The sequence below is a fragment of the Erpetoichthys calabaricus genome, chromosome 14 (genome assembly GCF_900747795.2).
Source record: "Erpetoichthys calabaricus chromosome 14, fErpCal1.3, whole genome shotgun sequence".
NCBI lineage: Eukaryota > Metazoa > Chordata > Cladistia > Polypteriformes > Polypteridae > Erpetoichthys > Erpetoichthys calabaricus.
The window spans coordinates 74063279-74080025 of record NC_041407.2 but is presented as its reverse complement, the minus strand read 5'-3'; the positions used below and the strand labels follow the sequence as shown (position 1 = coordinate 74080025).

General features: G+C 34.8%; 1 protein-coding gene across 6 annotated transcripts in view; it reads left to right on the top strand.

Moving 5' to 3' along the window:
* The window catches only part of thrap3a (thyroid hormone receptor associated protein 3a), a 74274-nt gene that overhangs the window by 34844 nt on the left and 22683 nt on the right, over positions 1 to 16747 (top strand). For 5 of the 6 annotated variants that reach the window (XR_007933501.1, XM_051919079.1, XM_028819832.2 and 2 more), the window contains 5 exons: positions 706 to 1626; positions 4464 to 5249; positions 5607 to 5779; positions 12872 to 12983; positions 14563 to 14647. Coding sequence is in view for 5 of the 6 variants with exons in the window: in XM_051919079.1 (XP_051775039.1) it covers positions 706 to 1626; positions 4464 to 5249; positions 5607 to 5779; positions 12872 to 12983; positions 14563 to 14647 (2077 nt within the window). In the remaining variant the exon portion in view is untranslated. The remainder of the gene's footprint in view (positions 1 to 705; positions 1627 to 4463; positions 5250 to 5606; positions 5780 to 12871; positions 12984 to 14562; positions 14648 to 16747) is intronic. The other variant, XM_028819836.2, reaches the window with a different exon arrangement.

Below are 16747 nucleotides of genomic sequence, written 5' to 3'. Positions count from 1 at the left end.
AAATCGTTTTTGTATACAGTTACTAAAGCAAATGAAGTAACCTCCTAATTCAGTGTGTTTAACCTGCCTTCTATGAGGTTTATACAAGGTGTAAATTTACCAACAGACTGGTTACAATTCTAATTCATTATATTATTTGAAGTTAACATACTGGAAGCAGTTTTTGATATTTTTTTTTCTTTTGCATTATATGATAATTAGACAGGGTAAGTAATGGTTTATTCTGTGTATTTCATATCATTTTGCTTGTTTTATTTAATGAGATTTCCATTGAGAATATATCAGTTATAATAAGATGGTGGTTCTATACCTTTTCTGTAAATTAATTTTTACTTTCTTGCTAAATCATGTTACAGTACACTGGTGACACCTTGTGGCAATACTGTATAATACATTGAGGTTGAAAATTTGAAGTTTTTAGTGCTTGTTACAATACTATTTATTGCAAATAATTTGAAATACTTTACACAGTATATAAAATAGTTAATATAGCAAAATAAAGTTTTTCAACCAAGGATATTTTAAAATGAATGTTTGAAACTCCTCAAAAATGTGACACGTTTTTGTGACAGTTAAATTTGAATTGAAAATGAATACAGATAATTGACTTTAGCAAAAATGCTGAGCTTGTTACATTGTGCTCTTATAAAGCAATGTCCTTGTATCTTCAGTGACGGAAGACATAATATAAATTTATTTTCCCAGTTCCAGGTCTCGTTCAAGATCCCATTCCCCAGCTCATAACAGGGAAAGGAACTACACTCGGGAATATCAGAACAACCGTGAATTTCGAGGGTACAACAGAGGCTATAGAAGGCCATTCTACTTTCGTGGACGTGGCAGAGGATTTTATCCGCGTGGTCGTTTCAATAGAGGAGGTGGTGGAGGAGGTGGTGGCGGGTATGGTAATTATCGGTCTAATTGGCAGAATTACCGACCGCAGCAACAGCATCAGCAAAGTCCTAGGAGAGGAAGATCTCGATCTAGGTCACCCAAAAGAAGGTCTGGAAGCCCAAGATCTAGGAGCAGATCTCGGTATTCAGACAGGTCATCCTCTGCTCATTCACGAAGGTCCAGAAGATCATCATCTTCAGATTCTCGCTCCTCCTCTAGGCATAGCAGATCAGAATCTTCAAAACGTAAAACAACAAAAGAAAGAAAAGGGAGCAGAGGATCCGTCTCTACATCCAAAGAGGCACAGGGATCTAGTAATAAAGAGGAGACCTCTACTGATTCCAAGAATGAAAAAGTACTTGAGATGCACTCGGGTGGATGGCAAGGCCTTACATCATATGACGCAAGTCCAAAACGTGCTAGTCCTGCAGTACGTTCTGCAGTAGTTGTTAGTCAAAGTGCTTCTGTATCAGAACATCCAAGTCCTTCACTTCAGTCTGTGGCGATTAAACGATCAAGTCCAGGGCTAAAAAGCTCTTTAAGCCCTTCTAAGTCTAATACTTCTGCACAAAGTCCAGTAATGCGCAGCACTTGGCAGGGTTCTGGAATAAGCCCTTCCAATAAGAGTCCACCAGAAAAGAGCCCATCTGGTCCATTTTCAGCCTTTGGTTTTTTTTCAAAAGATAGTAACCGGACAGATGATGATCCACCAGTTCCAACAACTTTTAAAAAGTAAGCATTTTCTTAAAAAACTAATTTATATATGTGCGTTTTCCTGTGATTCTAAATATAAATTTGTTTTTCAGGTATTATTTACTCAATTGTCATTTTATTTATAAACAATGTCCTGTGTCTCTTGTGGTTCCCCAATTATTTTTATTACAGATGCCAGTTGATTCCTGTGGGTGAGTGTGATTAATGCCACCGTGAAAGCGGGTAAATAGAATAAAAATATATATATTGACTAGTTTAGGAGGATTTCCTTGTAATATCCTAATTTATTTCAATTTTGATTTGCAAGGTTATTTGACAATTGCAAAATAGTTTTGTTTTTCAGATTCTTTTTTAAATGCTAATGTCTTTTTATGTTTTTGTTGTAACATTAGTTTAAAAACTACTTTAGAAGGATGTATTTTGAATTGATTTTGCAAAGGATACTTTATTTTGTACAAGTGAATAATTAACATAATTTTCTTCAGCAGCTTATAAGTGGTGATACACAAATATAGATTTTTATAAAGCCTTTAACTGCATTTATTTCTCCATAATATTGGCATATATAGTTAATTCTAATTTTAAAGGAGTTTTAATACAGTTCAGAATGCTCCTTGACAACCACATGATATTTCACAGACGACATAAAATTGAACATTTTAGCACAGTAGTGTCTGCAAAGACCATATTTATTTCTCTTAGAGAAAACCTGAACCTGTAAAGATAAACTTCTAATAACAGAAATTGATTAGTGAGCAGATCTGTTAATCTAATTCCTTCAAATGCTCTCATTAATAAAACTACCTAAAATAATATGAACTAAAAGCTTAATGTATAGAGCAAGCCAGAAAGTAAATTCTCTGAATAGGTTATTAATACATAAGTATTGAAGTGGTCCATTGAATTCTAGAGAACTGACATTCTTTAGCATAGAAAAACATTTCATTATCCGTGGACTGGCTGCATTTTTCATTCAAAACACTAAGTACATACATTTGGGATGTATATTTTTTCTCTGTGCCACTAGAGGGAGTGCAGAGACAAGGAAAACAGAATTATTATAAACGAACCACAGGTGAGGACTTTGTGATTGGCTATAAATGTGTGGGAATAGAGTATGTAGCAGTGTTGATGAGGAATGATCTAAATGTAGCCACTTGGTGAGAAGAAGGAAAGTCCTTCATCGGCTCATTTACCAACATTATGATACACTAGAATTATAACATTATAACGCTGAACCCCATGCACTTCTTTTATGTGACTTTTCTGCCTATACTATGAGAAAAACCTTTCTTGCATGTGTTTCACCTAATGTTTGTCACAGACATCTCCCCATCATTTTTTACCATCAAATTGAAGTTTTGCTTTTGTCCTCTGGATGTCTTTATCATTTGTTTAGAAGTGTGGTCAAAGTGAAAGTGCACTAAGTGTTATAAAAATGTGAAACTCTGAATGTGAATTTTTTCCTTTCCAAACATTCTATTGACGTCCATATAGAAACTAATTGTCTTATGTTGCATTTTATAAGCCATTGTCATCCAGTTAGCGAATCCATTAGCCTCTGCCTTAAACTTATGTATTAAAAGATAACATTATCCAGTGTTTTGGTATAAGCACTGTTTATTTCATGTTTCTGTTGAAACAAGCTCATAAGCATCATTCAGGAAATCCTTGAAATTTTTTAAAAACTTAGATTTGCCAAAAACTATACTTAGTTTGCTCGTATTTGCTTATAATAAGCTCCATACTTGAAATTAAATTTGACTCGGTTTTAACCAATGCGATTAGACCATAAAAATAAAATGCATGTTCTCGTCCTCACCTGTTTAACAGCTATCTTTTAGGTTTACATTGTTAGCTCATTGCCCCTTTTCAAATCTTTTTCCGCCACACTCCAGAATCCTCAGGGGTGAGACCCATTCTTTTCAGATCCTCCAAATATTGTCTCCTTTGGCGTCCGTATGGCATCATGCACTCCTCCCTCTTGCTGGTGGACCTTTCATGTATTTATCCTCTACTGTTTGCTTTGCATGCCCAAACTAACTACTACTGCCTCCATGCTTTCCCCTTAACTCCGCATTCTTTTTCCTCTCACACTGTAAAACTCCACACAGCCATCTGATCGTTGTTATCTCCATTCTTTTCAACTGTGCTTCATTTTCTGTTTCCACCCACCATATTTTGCTCTCCTATCTCACAGGAGGCAAGGAAGACTCCTTTAGAACTGTGAATCTATGCTATCACTGGTGAGCCCGTCTCTCCTAAGTAGCACAACCTCACTAATTTCTCTGAAACAACTCAGTTTTTGATCTAAATTTACACTCCTTTGCATGTATTAATGGAGGGACTAAAGGAGCTGGGCATCAGGAAGGAAATCTAATCTTGAAAGTTTCAGCTCAAGTACCTCCTTGATGACAGAGTTGGAGTGGAATGAATCTCATAATGAATATTGATATGCTTGAATGAATTGAATGTATCCTTTCATTCAGCTTCCCTTTGCAGTCTTACCAATTGACACTTACTGCTTTATTTGTGGGCCTGTCTTGGTTTCTGTGTCTCTTTTTGTATTATTCCTATAAATTGATTATTATTTTATAAACTGTAAAGTTCATTACTGTTTCTGTTTTGGTAGTTTTATTGGTTATAGTCTTCTCGGGTTGTTTTTGTATTCTCTCCTACTCTCCTTTAGTTGTGGCCTTTTAAGTTGTTGTTTTTTTTAAACCAGTTCGAACACTAGAACGTGCATTGTAATCAGTTTCTTAACACAATTTAGGGAGGCAGACTTTTGACAAGTTTCCATTTAAGCAGAGGTTTCAGAGAACATTTTTTTTTTTTTTTTTTATTTAATTAAACAGGTACTTGGAAGATCAGAAGAGTAAAACTCTGTTGCAGAAATGGGAAAATGGAAGAGACAAAGAACAAAAAGCAACAGAACTAGAGAGGGATAAAAAAAGTGATATGGCAAGCCCCTCACAGAGAGTGGCAGCCTATAGTAGCCTCAAGTCTGAGTACTGCAGCAAAAGTGAGAAAGGAAAATACAAACAAGGCAATGAGTTCGAAAAGAGCTCTGCTGCAGGGTTCCTTGAGGGGTCACAAACTGGCTCCCCAGATCCATCTGGGGAGCAAGAAAAGAGATATAAAGTTAGAAACCAAAAGGAGCGAGAGTATGAGGATGAGCCTAAATATACGAGCAAAATAACTATCAATACCATTAAAGATCATGACATATTTGATGAACGATGGGATGAGTTAGATTATTTCCCATCTTCAGAGGAGTTTAGGAAAGATGATGATGATGATGATTATGATATTGAAGATGACCTTTATAGGAACAGGAAGGACAACAGGGTGACGGCATCGGCACCAGCAGAAGTAGCAGCACCATCGAAGAAGGCAGATCCCAGTGCCTACCGCAGCCTTTCTCCAAACGAGGGCCCAAAATCATCTCGATATAAAGAAAAACCAGGGCTAAGTCCTCCTCCTTCTCCTCCTCCTGTAAAAAAGACATCTGAGAACAGAGAGAGAGAGAAGAATGTGGCTAGAAAGCAAGATAGCCCTACAGAAACTGGGCCATCTTCATCTGGCTACCGTGAAGCTGAGGTCAATTTCAAAGTGAACACATTCCTTGAAGAATATCCAAGGTTAGATATTTAAATGTATTTTTTTATCATATATTTGTCCTTATGTGCAAAGTAAGGTGTGTTTATCATTAGCAATTGTTTTGGAGTTTTACAAACCGATGAATTTATTCATAAATACAGACTATTATCACATCTACTGTGTGCCCCCTTTGGTCATAAAATGCAACAGTATGTTTAATTCTAGTATGCCTTAAAGAAGGAAATTTATTAAATAAAGAAAATTTGTAATAAGTCACTTTTTGTCTTAATAATAATAAGTAGCTACTACTATAAACTATTAATTGTAAGTGTTGGGCATCAAGCCAGTATACCTGCCTTAGTATATATATTGCCTTCACTGCCCCTTTTGTTTTTCAGTGGATCGGGGGTTATATCAAGTGAACGCCTGATCTCACGTGATCTTGTGCACCCAAGCAAAAAAGACCAGGAATTCCGTTCCATCTTTCAGCATATTGAGACATCTCAGTCACGAAGGAGTCCTTCAGAAGTTTTTGCACAGCACATTGTCAATATTGTTCATCATGTAAAAGGTAACCAGCCCATAGGCTGTTTGAATTCAGATTCCCTTTTTCAGTTGTTAAGGAATACACCAGTGTCAGCTGGGTAGACACAGATTGATTCATTTGATTGTTTTGTGGACATGCCAAAGACAAGGCTCAACATACATCTGTAATTGCTTATAACTGTACTAAGTTTATGAGCTTTGAAGTGGAATTATATTAATTTAAACATACAAGAAATTTCTGACAAATGTAGCCATTTCCTTATGGAATTTGGTGAGTATTTTAATTTGCCACAGAATAGCATGGTGTTTTCAGAGTAAGCATTATTTTAAGTGAAGAATGCTACTGGATTTAATTCTGTATCTTTACAATGCCAAAATGTCCAATGTGTTTTCTAAAATCAAATGCATATTGAAAGACCTTTGGGTAACAATAAACAAGTTTTTCCATAGTTTATGGGGCTTTCCCTTCAAGGTTCCACAATGTATCTTTCCTTACTGCCCCACTCCAAACTTAGTTTTATCTGCAGGGTTTTTTCTTTTATTGGTGGTGGTGTTACCATGCTAGAGTACCATGTTTAGCTTCCTTGTATTGCTGGATCTGCTTAACTGTGAAAGGAGCAGTTCTCTAAGGCAGCTTCCAAGTTTTGTGCCCTTACAATTAGGTAAAATGGGCCCATCTGTCCACATCAGGTTAGTTTTTTTTTTTGTTCTTTATTTCGCCGGATATAATTTTTTGTATTAGGAATTTGTTAGTTTTCGCATACCCCTTGGGGTCAGAGCGCAGGGTCAGCCATTGTACTGCACTGCTGGAGCAATTGACGCAGATTGGCGCAGATCCTTAGCCTCAGAGCCACCACTCCATTAGTTGTGGCTAACCAGCAGCCTTCAATAGCTGAAGTGATAGTTGGAGCACAGGCAGGTTAATTAACTTGCACAGGGTCTCGGTGAGAGTCCTCGTCTAGTGCCCTAGCAGTTATATATCGTGCTGTTGCCTATTGTAATTTTAAAAATAAAGATATCTAAAAAGTTTTTGTTAGTGGTATATGTCTGTCTTCTGATTTACCTATTGTGACCTTTACCAAGAAAGTCCAATGTCAGGAACAGAAGAAGGACAAAATATATCTAGAATTGCAAACAAACCTCAATGAATTAGTGATAAATGATAATGGTCTTTTGAATTGCATTGCTGTTATTTTATTTTGCATTTTGACTAGTAGTAAAGAGTATGCATTAAGGGTTATCATGATAGCAAAATAGAATAAAAATAGAAATAAAATAGAAATTTTAGTCATTAAATGCAAATACTTCAGGTATTTAGTTAAAGTTCTGTAAACAATAAAAAGTAAGTTTTTAAATCCAGTCAAGTTTTTTTTATATTAATGAAAACAAATACTGTTACTGAAGTAGTACAATGAAATGTTACAAATGTAATTAAATGTTAGTTGAATAAACAGACTGACTACTAAAGGCTATGCATAAATGCAAACCATGAATGTTGCATTATTGTGTCAATAAACTGTAGTGCCTTTGTAATTTACATATTTTTTTTACAAGAATGACTAGCATGTTGGCCTGTAAATCAGCCTTTGCATACTAAATACATGCTCTAAAGCATAGCTGGAAGTTTATAAGCATACAAAGGAGTTATGCTACTGTTAATGTAGTTGAGCACTGAAACATTTTAGTGCCTTACATTTTATTGTAAATGTGATGAAATATAAATTTAAAATTGCATGTAATAATATAGCACCTCTTGGTTGTGACAGTTTAAAAAGCAAGGAAGCGAAGAAGGCTCCAGTGCTGTAATTTGAAATGAGATAACCTCTTGAAATTCTTTGTATTGACTTGTGTGATGGTCCTTTACACAGAACCGGTCAATCAGTTAGGCAGCATAGGCGACTGCCTAGTGCACTGTCCTCTTACTGGCATTGTGGAGATAAGTTGAGGAGCGCACAACCCAGGCACTAAGGGACACATGTTCTGGACAGCGAGGGAAACTATTCTGCATAGGGCTCCATTTGGACTTCAGCTCTTCCTGCCTTTACATGGTTGACTAAATTAATTGCAGCAACTGCTACTTTGTATTTCTGTCCAAGTGTTTTTTTCCCTCTTAGGTGAGCATATGCTTTTCTTGGTTTTAGTAGTTGTTTATACTTCTGAATATCCATTAACCATTGGACTCTACTAGGCGTGCAAAATATTTGTTGTTTATAATAGACCCCATTTGAATTGATTCCTTATTTTTCTTTTAAAAAGGGGCATTCTATAATGTAAGGTTGAATTTCCCAGAAAAGGGTTTTATTTATGCATTATGTATGTAAAGATTGGTTTTAACTTTAACTGAAAACATGTTGCAAACTCTTCTTTTATAGGGCCCTATGATTGCGCGATGCGGAAAACACACACGGAGTCACAGAATTAACGCTTAAAAATGGAAATGTGTGGAATTTAGAGACTGAAGGGGTGACTGTTACAAAACTTCCCAATAAATTAAATGATTGACTAATCTGTAGTTCTTCAGATATTATTTTCTAGTTTGTTGTTTTTGAAGTGAACACAATTCTTCGTAGAAATCCAGCTATGCCTCTGTTTGTGCATGTGTTTCTTGTATGTTTTCTCATTAAAGGCACGCAAATTAGCTAGCTGCACAAGACATAAAAAATGTCGAAGTGAGCAGTATCAGATACCCTAACTATGTTGAAAAAACTAAAACGTAAGCTTAACTGCAAAATTGAGGGCACAGCAATATCCTAGTGACTTTTACGAATCTGGAAATTTTCTGCAAGTTTTGCCAGCATACCATAGACTGGACATGAAAAGATACTTGCAATGACCACGTCAAATCTAAAACCCATCTCAAAAACAAGGAGAAATTAAGATCAAAAAGTGTTCCTCTTCAGGTAACAACAGAGGAAACCACAAAATAGATGCAAGACGCCAGTTTGTGTCCATGCTCAAAGAAATGACAAAGATGCATCCTTTCTTTATTGAGCATTGTAAGCAAGGAGGTGCAGTGCCAGAAAATGAGAGCAGTCTTCATCAAACTCATTTGCCCCATGTCTTTGAACATCATATGGACGCCGTTCCTCGAAAGATTTGTGGCAAAGATTGCTGTTGATGAAACCACTGATAGCCGAAACCACATAGTTCTCAACATAGCGATAGGCGAGTAAACATTTGTATGTGATGTATTTACTGTGAATCATTTAACTGATTAAATTATGCAGGCATTTAACCAGTATTAACAGTCTTTACCGTAGAAAAAATGTTATTAGTGAACAGCACTGGTTGTTAATGGTTTCACTTTTAAAAATTAACAAGTTTCAGAATTTAATAAATGTTTTGGCATGCAAGGTCCACATTTGACTCTTCCATTATAAACTCGGCACCTACAAATCTGGGCAGAAGAGCAGGCTTTTCCTCTGATGCAACGAGCCCTTAAAAGCGGGTCACTGTTTCTTTTTTTCTAAAAGTGAAGTTAACCTTCATCTCAGGAGGATGCATCAAAGTAGAAATAACTCTTACATTTCTGGGGGGCACTCACTGTCCTTCTGCAATCTCAGCATACAGCATCTTGGAGGATCTGGGCTCCTACCTGATGAATGGAACTGCAAAATAAGGTTTAGTTGTGCTATTTGCTTTTTCATTAAAAGGAATGTAAAAAAACAAAAGTCAAAACACAAAAATCCGAATCAATGAAAAATGGTGAAAACCGAAAATGAAAAAAAAAATAAACTGGAATTTGTGAAAAAATTAAACAGATTCCATAGGACCCTACTTTTTATTAATTTTCTGCTTAGAAATAGGAGCATATTGACATTCTCCACTGTGAACAAAACATGCTACAGAAGTGGGGTTCTTTGTGAGTGGATCGTTTAACACTCACAATATATGATGCTTTATTAAAGCCAGTCTGCCTAGGTTTTTTCAAAGTTAATATCTATATCTCTCAGTGGAATTTGTTTTTTGTCTGTACTACCACTAATTTCATTCATCAGTCCTCTTCTCTCTAGCAGTACATTACTGTAATACTGTATAACTCTCGGCAGTAAGCACATCTCGTAAGTTTGCCTTGGATTTCAAGCTGTGTAAAACAGAGAGCAGAAATTGAACTGGAGGATGCACACATGATAATCAATAAAGGGTCTTTAGAATTGAGTACAGCAAAATGGCAGAAGGAGTCTGTTAATTGATTCTGGGAGTGTACCATATTGTAAAATAGTTTATTGCTTGACAAAAAAAATATTTGTCATTATGAGACTGTCTTGTTAATGGTACAGATTAAATAGGCTTTACATAAAGAGTAGTGTAGTATAGAACGACGCTGTAGTCCAAATATCAAGCAGCCTTTAATGTTTGTACTCCAGTTTTGAATGTTTCTTGATTTGTTAGATAGAATGCCCAGTGGGGGCTAGGTAGTCTGTTGGCTTTGGAACCCCTGCAGATTTTTTTTTTTTCTCCAGCCCAACTTTGAGGGTTTATTTTGTGTGTGTGTGTGTGTGTTTTTTTTTTTTCTTTCCTCCCGGCCATTTGACCTTACCTTGTTTTGTTGTACTTAATCTTTAATATTATTACTTTATCTTAATTGGTTTTTTTTCTTGCAACATTCTCTTTGTGTTTCTGACAAATCATATTGCGCTACATTGTTATATGAAAGAGTGCTATATAAATAAATATTGTTGTTTTACCAAAAACCTTCTTCACATGAGGTTTTTGTGAGATTATCACATTATTAGACTGTGTGCTTAGAATTTTAAATTTTAGGCTGGGTAATATTTCATTTGTAAATACATTGTGATTCTGTTCTAAATGATTCCCGCATTGATGCACAATCATTCTTTATCTGTTTTTCAAATTGGCTTATGAATGAACAGGAAAATATGGGCAGTGCAAAATACATTGTATAAAATTCAGTGCAATGTTAATAAAAAAAATAGAATAAATAATGCAATTCATCCTTAGACTTGGGAGCTACAAACAAAATATACGTATATATGTTTTTATTTTTGTAGAGAGAAAAAAAATAGTTAAAACTGTGACACTATAGCCTCACTGAGTTGCCAGCATAGCACAAGACAGTGCAGTACATGAAGCAGGATTGCTTGTAAACGCTGCTTATGGGATAGCTTGTGCAGTTTTAAACAGTATTAAGTACTTTGCAATTACTAAATTCCAGCTGTTGCCCTCCAGCTACAGATTTAGGTTTCCAAAGGTAAAGAGTAAAAGGTTTAAGAACTATTTTATTCCTTCAGGTATAATTTTAAATTCAGACATTTTAAATTCTGTTACTAGTAGGGATACTGCTAAATGTTAAATTCTGTGTTATTGTTTTGTGTATTGTTGAAAGTAATTGTTTTTCTTTGTACTAATCTTGAGTGTTTGTTTATGCAATAACATTGGTTGTCAAATGTTGTCGTTTTTAAGCTGTTAGATCTCTGTAACATGTCTTCTTTTTTTGTACTTTCCTGCTGCAAACAGATTTCCGTCTGGGATAATAAAGTACCTAACCTGACCTGAATCAAAAAAGGCACATAAGATTACAAACATATAAACAAAAATCAGACTTTGCTTTATTTAAATAGAATGTTTAAAAAAAATAATATAAATGAAAATATTATGGACAAAAATAATGGAACCCTTAACATAATATTTTGTTGCACAACTTTCAGAGGCATTCTCTGCAAACAAGCAAATCCTCTAACCCTTAATGAGACTTCTGGACTGGTCACCAGGTAGTTTAGCCCACCCTTTCTCAGCAAACTGCTCCAGCTGTGTCAGGTTTCTGGGGTGCCATCTCCAGACTGCATGTTTCAGTTCTTTCTGTAGATATTGGGTTTGTAAAAGGCCACTTTTGAATAGTCCAAACGTTTTGTTCTTGGCCATTCTTGGGTGCTTTTAGCTGTGTATTTTGGGTCAATGTCCCGTTGGAAGATCCGTGACCTATGACTGAGATGGTCCTTTCTGACACTAGGCAGTACGTTTCAGGTCCAGAATGTCTTGATAGCGTTGATTTCATTTTCCCTGCACAGTGTCAGATGCAGCAAAGCAACCTCTAAACATAACTGAGCCTCCTCCATGTTTCATGGTCTATTGTTGTTTTTTGAAAGCTTCATTTTACATCAATGGACATAGAGCTGATGTGACTTGCCAGAAAGTTCCAGTTTTGTCTCATTTGTCCAAAGGGTTGTGGCTTGTCAAACATGCATTTTAGCAAATTTAAGTCTGGGTTTTCTATGTTTTTCTTTCAACAGTGGAATTTTCCTAAGTCTTCCATTGAGCCACAGTCACTCAAAAAGTGACAGATGATATGATCAGACACTGATGAACCTTGACCTTAGAGTCCAGCTTTTATCTGTTTGGAAGTTCTCCTTGGATTTTTGTCTACTATTCTCACTATCCTTCTGCCCACTCTAAGGTTGATTTTCCTCTTGCGGCCACATACAGGGAGGTTGGCTAGACTCCCATGGACTTTGAAACTTTTTAATGTTTGCAACTGTTGTCCAAGGGTTATCAAGCTCCTTAGAGATGGGTGTACATAGCCTTTGTCTTTAGGATGCAGTTCTTTGCGATCTCCTTAGACAGATATTTGCTTTGTTTTTTTCTGGACCATTTTCAGTGTTGGAAACATATTACCAAACAGCAAAGTGACTACTTTTCTCCATTATTTTGAAACTAGTCAGAATTCCACAGTGTTGTTGTAATCCGCCAGTACTTTACATAAATTGCATGTAACACCCATATTTAGTTATATTTGGTGTGACTCTGTTTATGCTGGATTTTAAAAACATTTATAATTTTGTAGCATTAGATCCAAATACCGCCACTGTGCATTTAAACCCATTTTTCTTCAAAAAAATATAACGAAAGATTTAATATTACTAAGAAACAAAGGTAAAAAAACAAAAAAGTTATTTTATTAAGTATGTATGGTGGCCTTCAGAATTAACTGGAAAGCTAAGTGGTGTGTTTACTCTAAAATATTACAGAAAATACATAAACCAGCCTCATTTTCATTTATTTTAAATCTCTTTAATAGCATACAATTGTTACTCTCAAATCTTTCTGTGCAGACTTAATATTTTCTTGATTTTATTCATTTTTTTCTCTGACCATCTAGCACGACATTTTGAGACATCAAGAATGACTTTAAATGAACGTTTTGGAATGTATCAGAGAAGAGCTGCTGATAAAGAAACAAGTAAACAAAAGAAGAGTCCAGAAATTCACAGGTACATTACACCATATACAGGCATCTTCAGTTTCTTCCCACTTTACTTGGCTATATTCAAATTTAAACCTGCATACACAGAGTTTGGGAATATACATATATGTGCCCTTAGAATTACTTTACACAATCGATCTGTTTTTTTATATACAATCTATACTCAAATAATGTTTGAGAATTTTGTTTACTTTCTTCTTTACTATACAGCATAAGTCAGTCCATTCCCGTCTAGTTGAGTCCTGTGTAGCCTGATCCTAATTTGTCAGAACTGTAAAGGAACAAGCTGTTCTATGGAAACACTAGTCTATCACTGGAAAAGTGTCAACCAAGGGGTGAAATTTCTACAGTATGACCGAACTACCTTGTATGTAATTTCACACACTTTTTTTTAACATTTTATTGCATTTATTAAAATCAAATAACATTCCATACAAGCAAGTCAAATTTTACAAAACTAGGTTCAAATCAAATCAACCCCCACCCATGAGAATGAGAGCTAGGCCAACCAAGTAAAACTATAAAAATAAATAAATAAGTACAATTAAAAAGAGAAGATAATCCGCTTCCTCAATTTAAATGCCTATTCTAAAAGGTTATTGATTAGTCTACGTGCCAATACTGAAGTAAAGGCAATTACAGTTTGTTTGTGATTCTCCACTTTAAGCCCATCTGGAAGTACACCAAACACAGCTGTTGGTGGATTAGGAGGGATTGTGACACCAAGGCTGTCTGAAAGGCACTCAAAGATTTTGGTCCAAAATGGTGTTAATTTGGTGCTCACCCAGATCATATAGCCCAATGAGGTTGGATCTTGCCCTGAAAACATTTTTGGACAATTTTAAACAAGACAGATGCGCTCGATAATTTTCAGTTGAATGACTGTATGCTTTGCACATATGGAACTAGAGTGAATTCTGTGCATTGCTACCTTCCCACTCCTTTTCTGAAATGTTGAGTGAGAGATCCTTTTCCCACTGTACTCTCAGATCTTTGAAAGGGAGGGACTTTAAAATGTATATACTACAGAAATGCTGTTTGAGTCCTCAAGACTGATCAGTAATTTTTCGGAAGGTGAGAAAAATTGGGCAGGTTTTGTTTAGCAAAGTTTCTAATTTGGAGGTAGTGAAAGAAATGTGTTGCTTTAAGGTTAAATTTGGAGTGTAATTGTTCGTAGGATGCAAAGATGTTGTCTAGATAGATAGACAGATAGATAGATACTTTATTAATCCCAATGGGAAATTCACATGTACAGATCTCTAAGTGATTTAATCACGAATGTTTTCCAGACATTAAAAACTGCATTATGTTAGTTATCATGCAGAGGTGCCACAGATAAAAGCTTCTCTAACTTGAAGTACTTGTTACATTTTTTTTTTTCCTGAGGTCAAAAATGTTCTTTATTTGTCTAGCTGAGTCACCCAGTATTCAAACTGTGCTGCCTTTTTCATTGCACATGATGGGTCTTAAATACCCATGAATGGCAAGTGTGCTTTTGAAATTGGAGTAATCAGAACTTGTTAAATTAATATTTTCAGGAAAGTACTTTTTCATTTGTTCATTAATTTTATTCTTTTGTTTTACAGGAGAATTGATGTTTCTCCCAGTGCATTTATGAAGCACTCGCATCATTATGAGGAAATGAAAAGCTCCAGGGAAGACAGCTACAAGGTGACCAGAAGTTTTAATGAGATGTTTGAAATAGTGTTTCGGGAGCAAACACATTATTCCAAGTTTCCACTTAGAAGTACCCTTCTATCTTAAGTTTGTGTTTTTCTTTCAAAGGATGTGCATTATTCTAAAAAAATGAGCGACAGTCTGTTTATTTTGTTTAAATATACCCTCAACATTTGATATGGTTATAATGTGGTACATGAATGACCACCAAGTCATTTGAGGTGAGCTTGAGGGGAAAAATGGAAAGAACTTTGACCAGAGTATCGAAGCTGACAGAGGAATCATGTCAATTTTATTGTAAGTATTGTTTTAAACCAACTGACTATATGTATAGTTTCCTACTAATCATTTTCATTAATATGCCAAGGCATGTTAAAAAAAAAAAAAAAAAAAAAAAAAGTGAGAAAGAGGACAGTCGTTCATCTAGTTTTTACTCATATCAGTAGTTGAGAATTTGGGAACGTTTTGTTTATATATCTTGTTACATATGTCTTAATATCTTTAAGGACACATGCACATTAGAGCATTGCCATATTCCTTGATTTATAATTCATTTTAAAATGATTTGTTTCCTCTTGCATAGAATTTTTTTTCCTCAAACATAATTATCTTTACATAAATTCATAGGACTTGTTTGTGTCTTATTACTTCCTTGAGCCTAGAGTATGTTAACTATCTCACCCTCATTTCTACTGTGGAAAAGTGTAAAATTAAAACAATTGCCAAAACATTATTTTTAAATGGGATGTTTCATTGATCAAAACTAAACTTGTCTTGAACGCATGTTTTTTCAAAACACATACCACACACCTGTCCTGCCTGCCACAGCTGTCGTGTAAGAAGGCATGGCTTCAGTGTGAGGCAAATATTTCTTTCAGGATTCTGAGAGTTCTGATAGTGATTCATTCAATTTTCATTATGGTAAAATCCATTTTACAAAATGCTTTTTATTGGTATTTTGATGGTCAAGAACGGTCAAAGGATGCTACTGGCAACTTTATACAAAAAGTACTTTAAACCTATATTTTACTCATGATCAGCTTTAAAGCACTTTTTGGTCAAATATTTTTTGTTGGAATTTGGTGGGTTGTGTTTTAAATTTGCGTAAATGAAAAGGTAATCTTTTAATATTTCTTGTTCTCATTGAAGTTACAAAGTAGAAGTTTTTTTTTTTTTTTTTTTTTTTTGTTTTGTTGCTGACTTTTCAGTAAAATTAGCTATCAGAATGCAGAATAATATATAATTTTGATAGACTACAGAAGAAGGGAATGTAATGTCCTTAGAATTTACTTTGCATAATGTTAAATGTTTGATTAGTCAAAATGTGATTTAAAAAAAAATAATAATTTCCCAGATTTGAAATCTGAGTCATCAGAATAAATTTAGACATTACATATTGAAAAGGCTTTACATGTAAGTAACTTAAAAATGGACAAATGCTTTCATTACAGTGTGCTTCTTAAAACATTTGTATTGTTTTTCATATTTCTATTGAGTTCTGCACAAATTTGGTCTTTATCCACTAATTGCTGAGAGCTGTGCTAAATAAATCTGTTTGGAGTACATAAATAGTTTTCTTTTAAATTACTTATTTTTTATTATTACTGTTGTTTAGTAAATCATTGTAGACATGTTTGGCAACATCCTGAGAACAGTTGAACTTTCACAAAGTGCCATCTTTGTCGGGTTATGTGCAAAGCTTCCATTGTATTTGATTGTTCCCCAAATGAAATGTGCTTATAGAAAAATATGTGTTTGTGTATGTATATATGTGTGTATATATATATATATATATATATATATATATATATATATGTAATGTGTGTGTGTGTATGTATGTATGTATGTATGTATGTATGTGTAAACAGTTATGTTTAAACAGCTGTTTTTGATGTACTTCCGAGCAGTTCATTAGAAAGACTGTCAGAACATTATATTTTTAATGAACAGACCATTTAATATAAGGAAAAATTTGGTCTCCTCTAGTCTCTTGATATTTCTGCACATATATTGTATGTTTTAAAACTTTTAAAATAATATCAATATTTCTATTCCATCAAACATTGTGGGTTATTTGGACCATTGAATAACTTG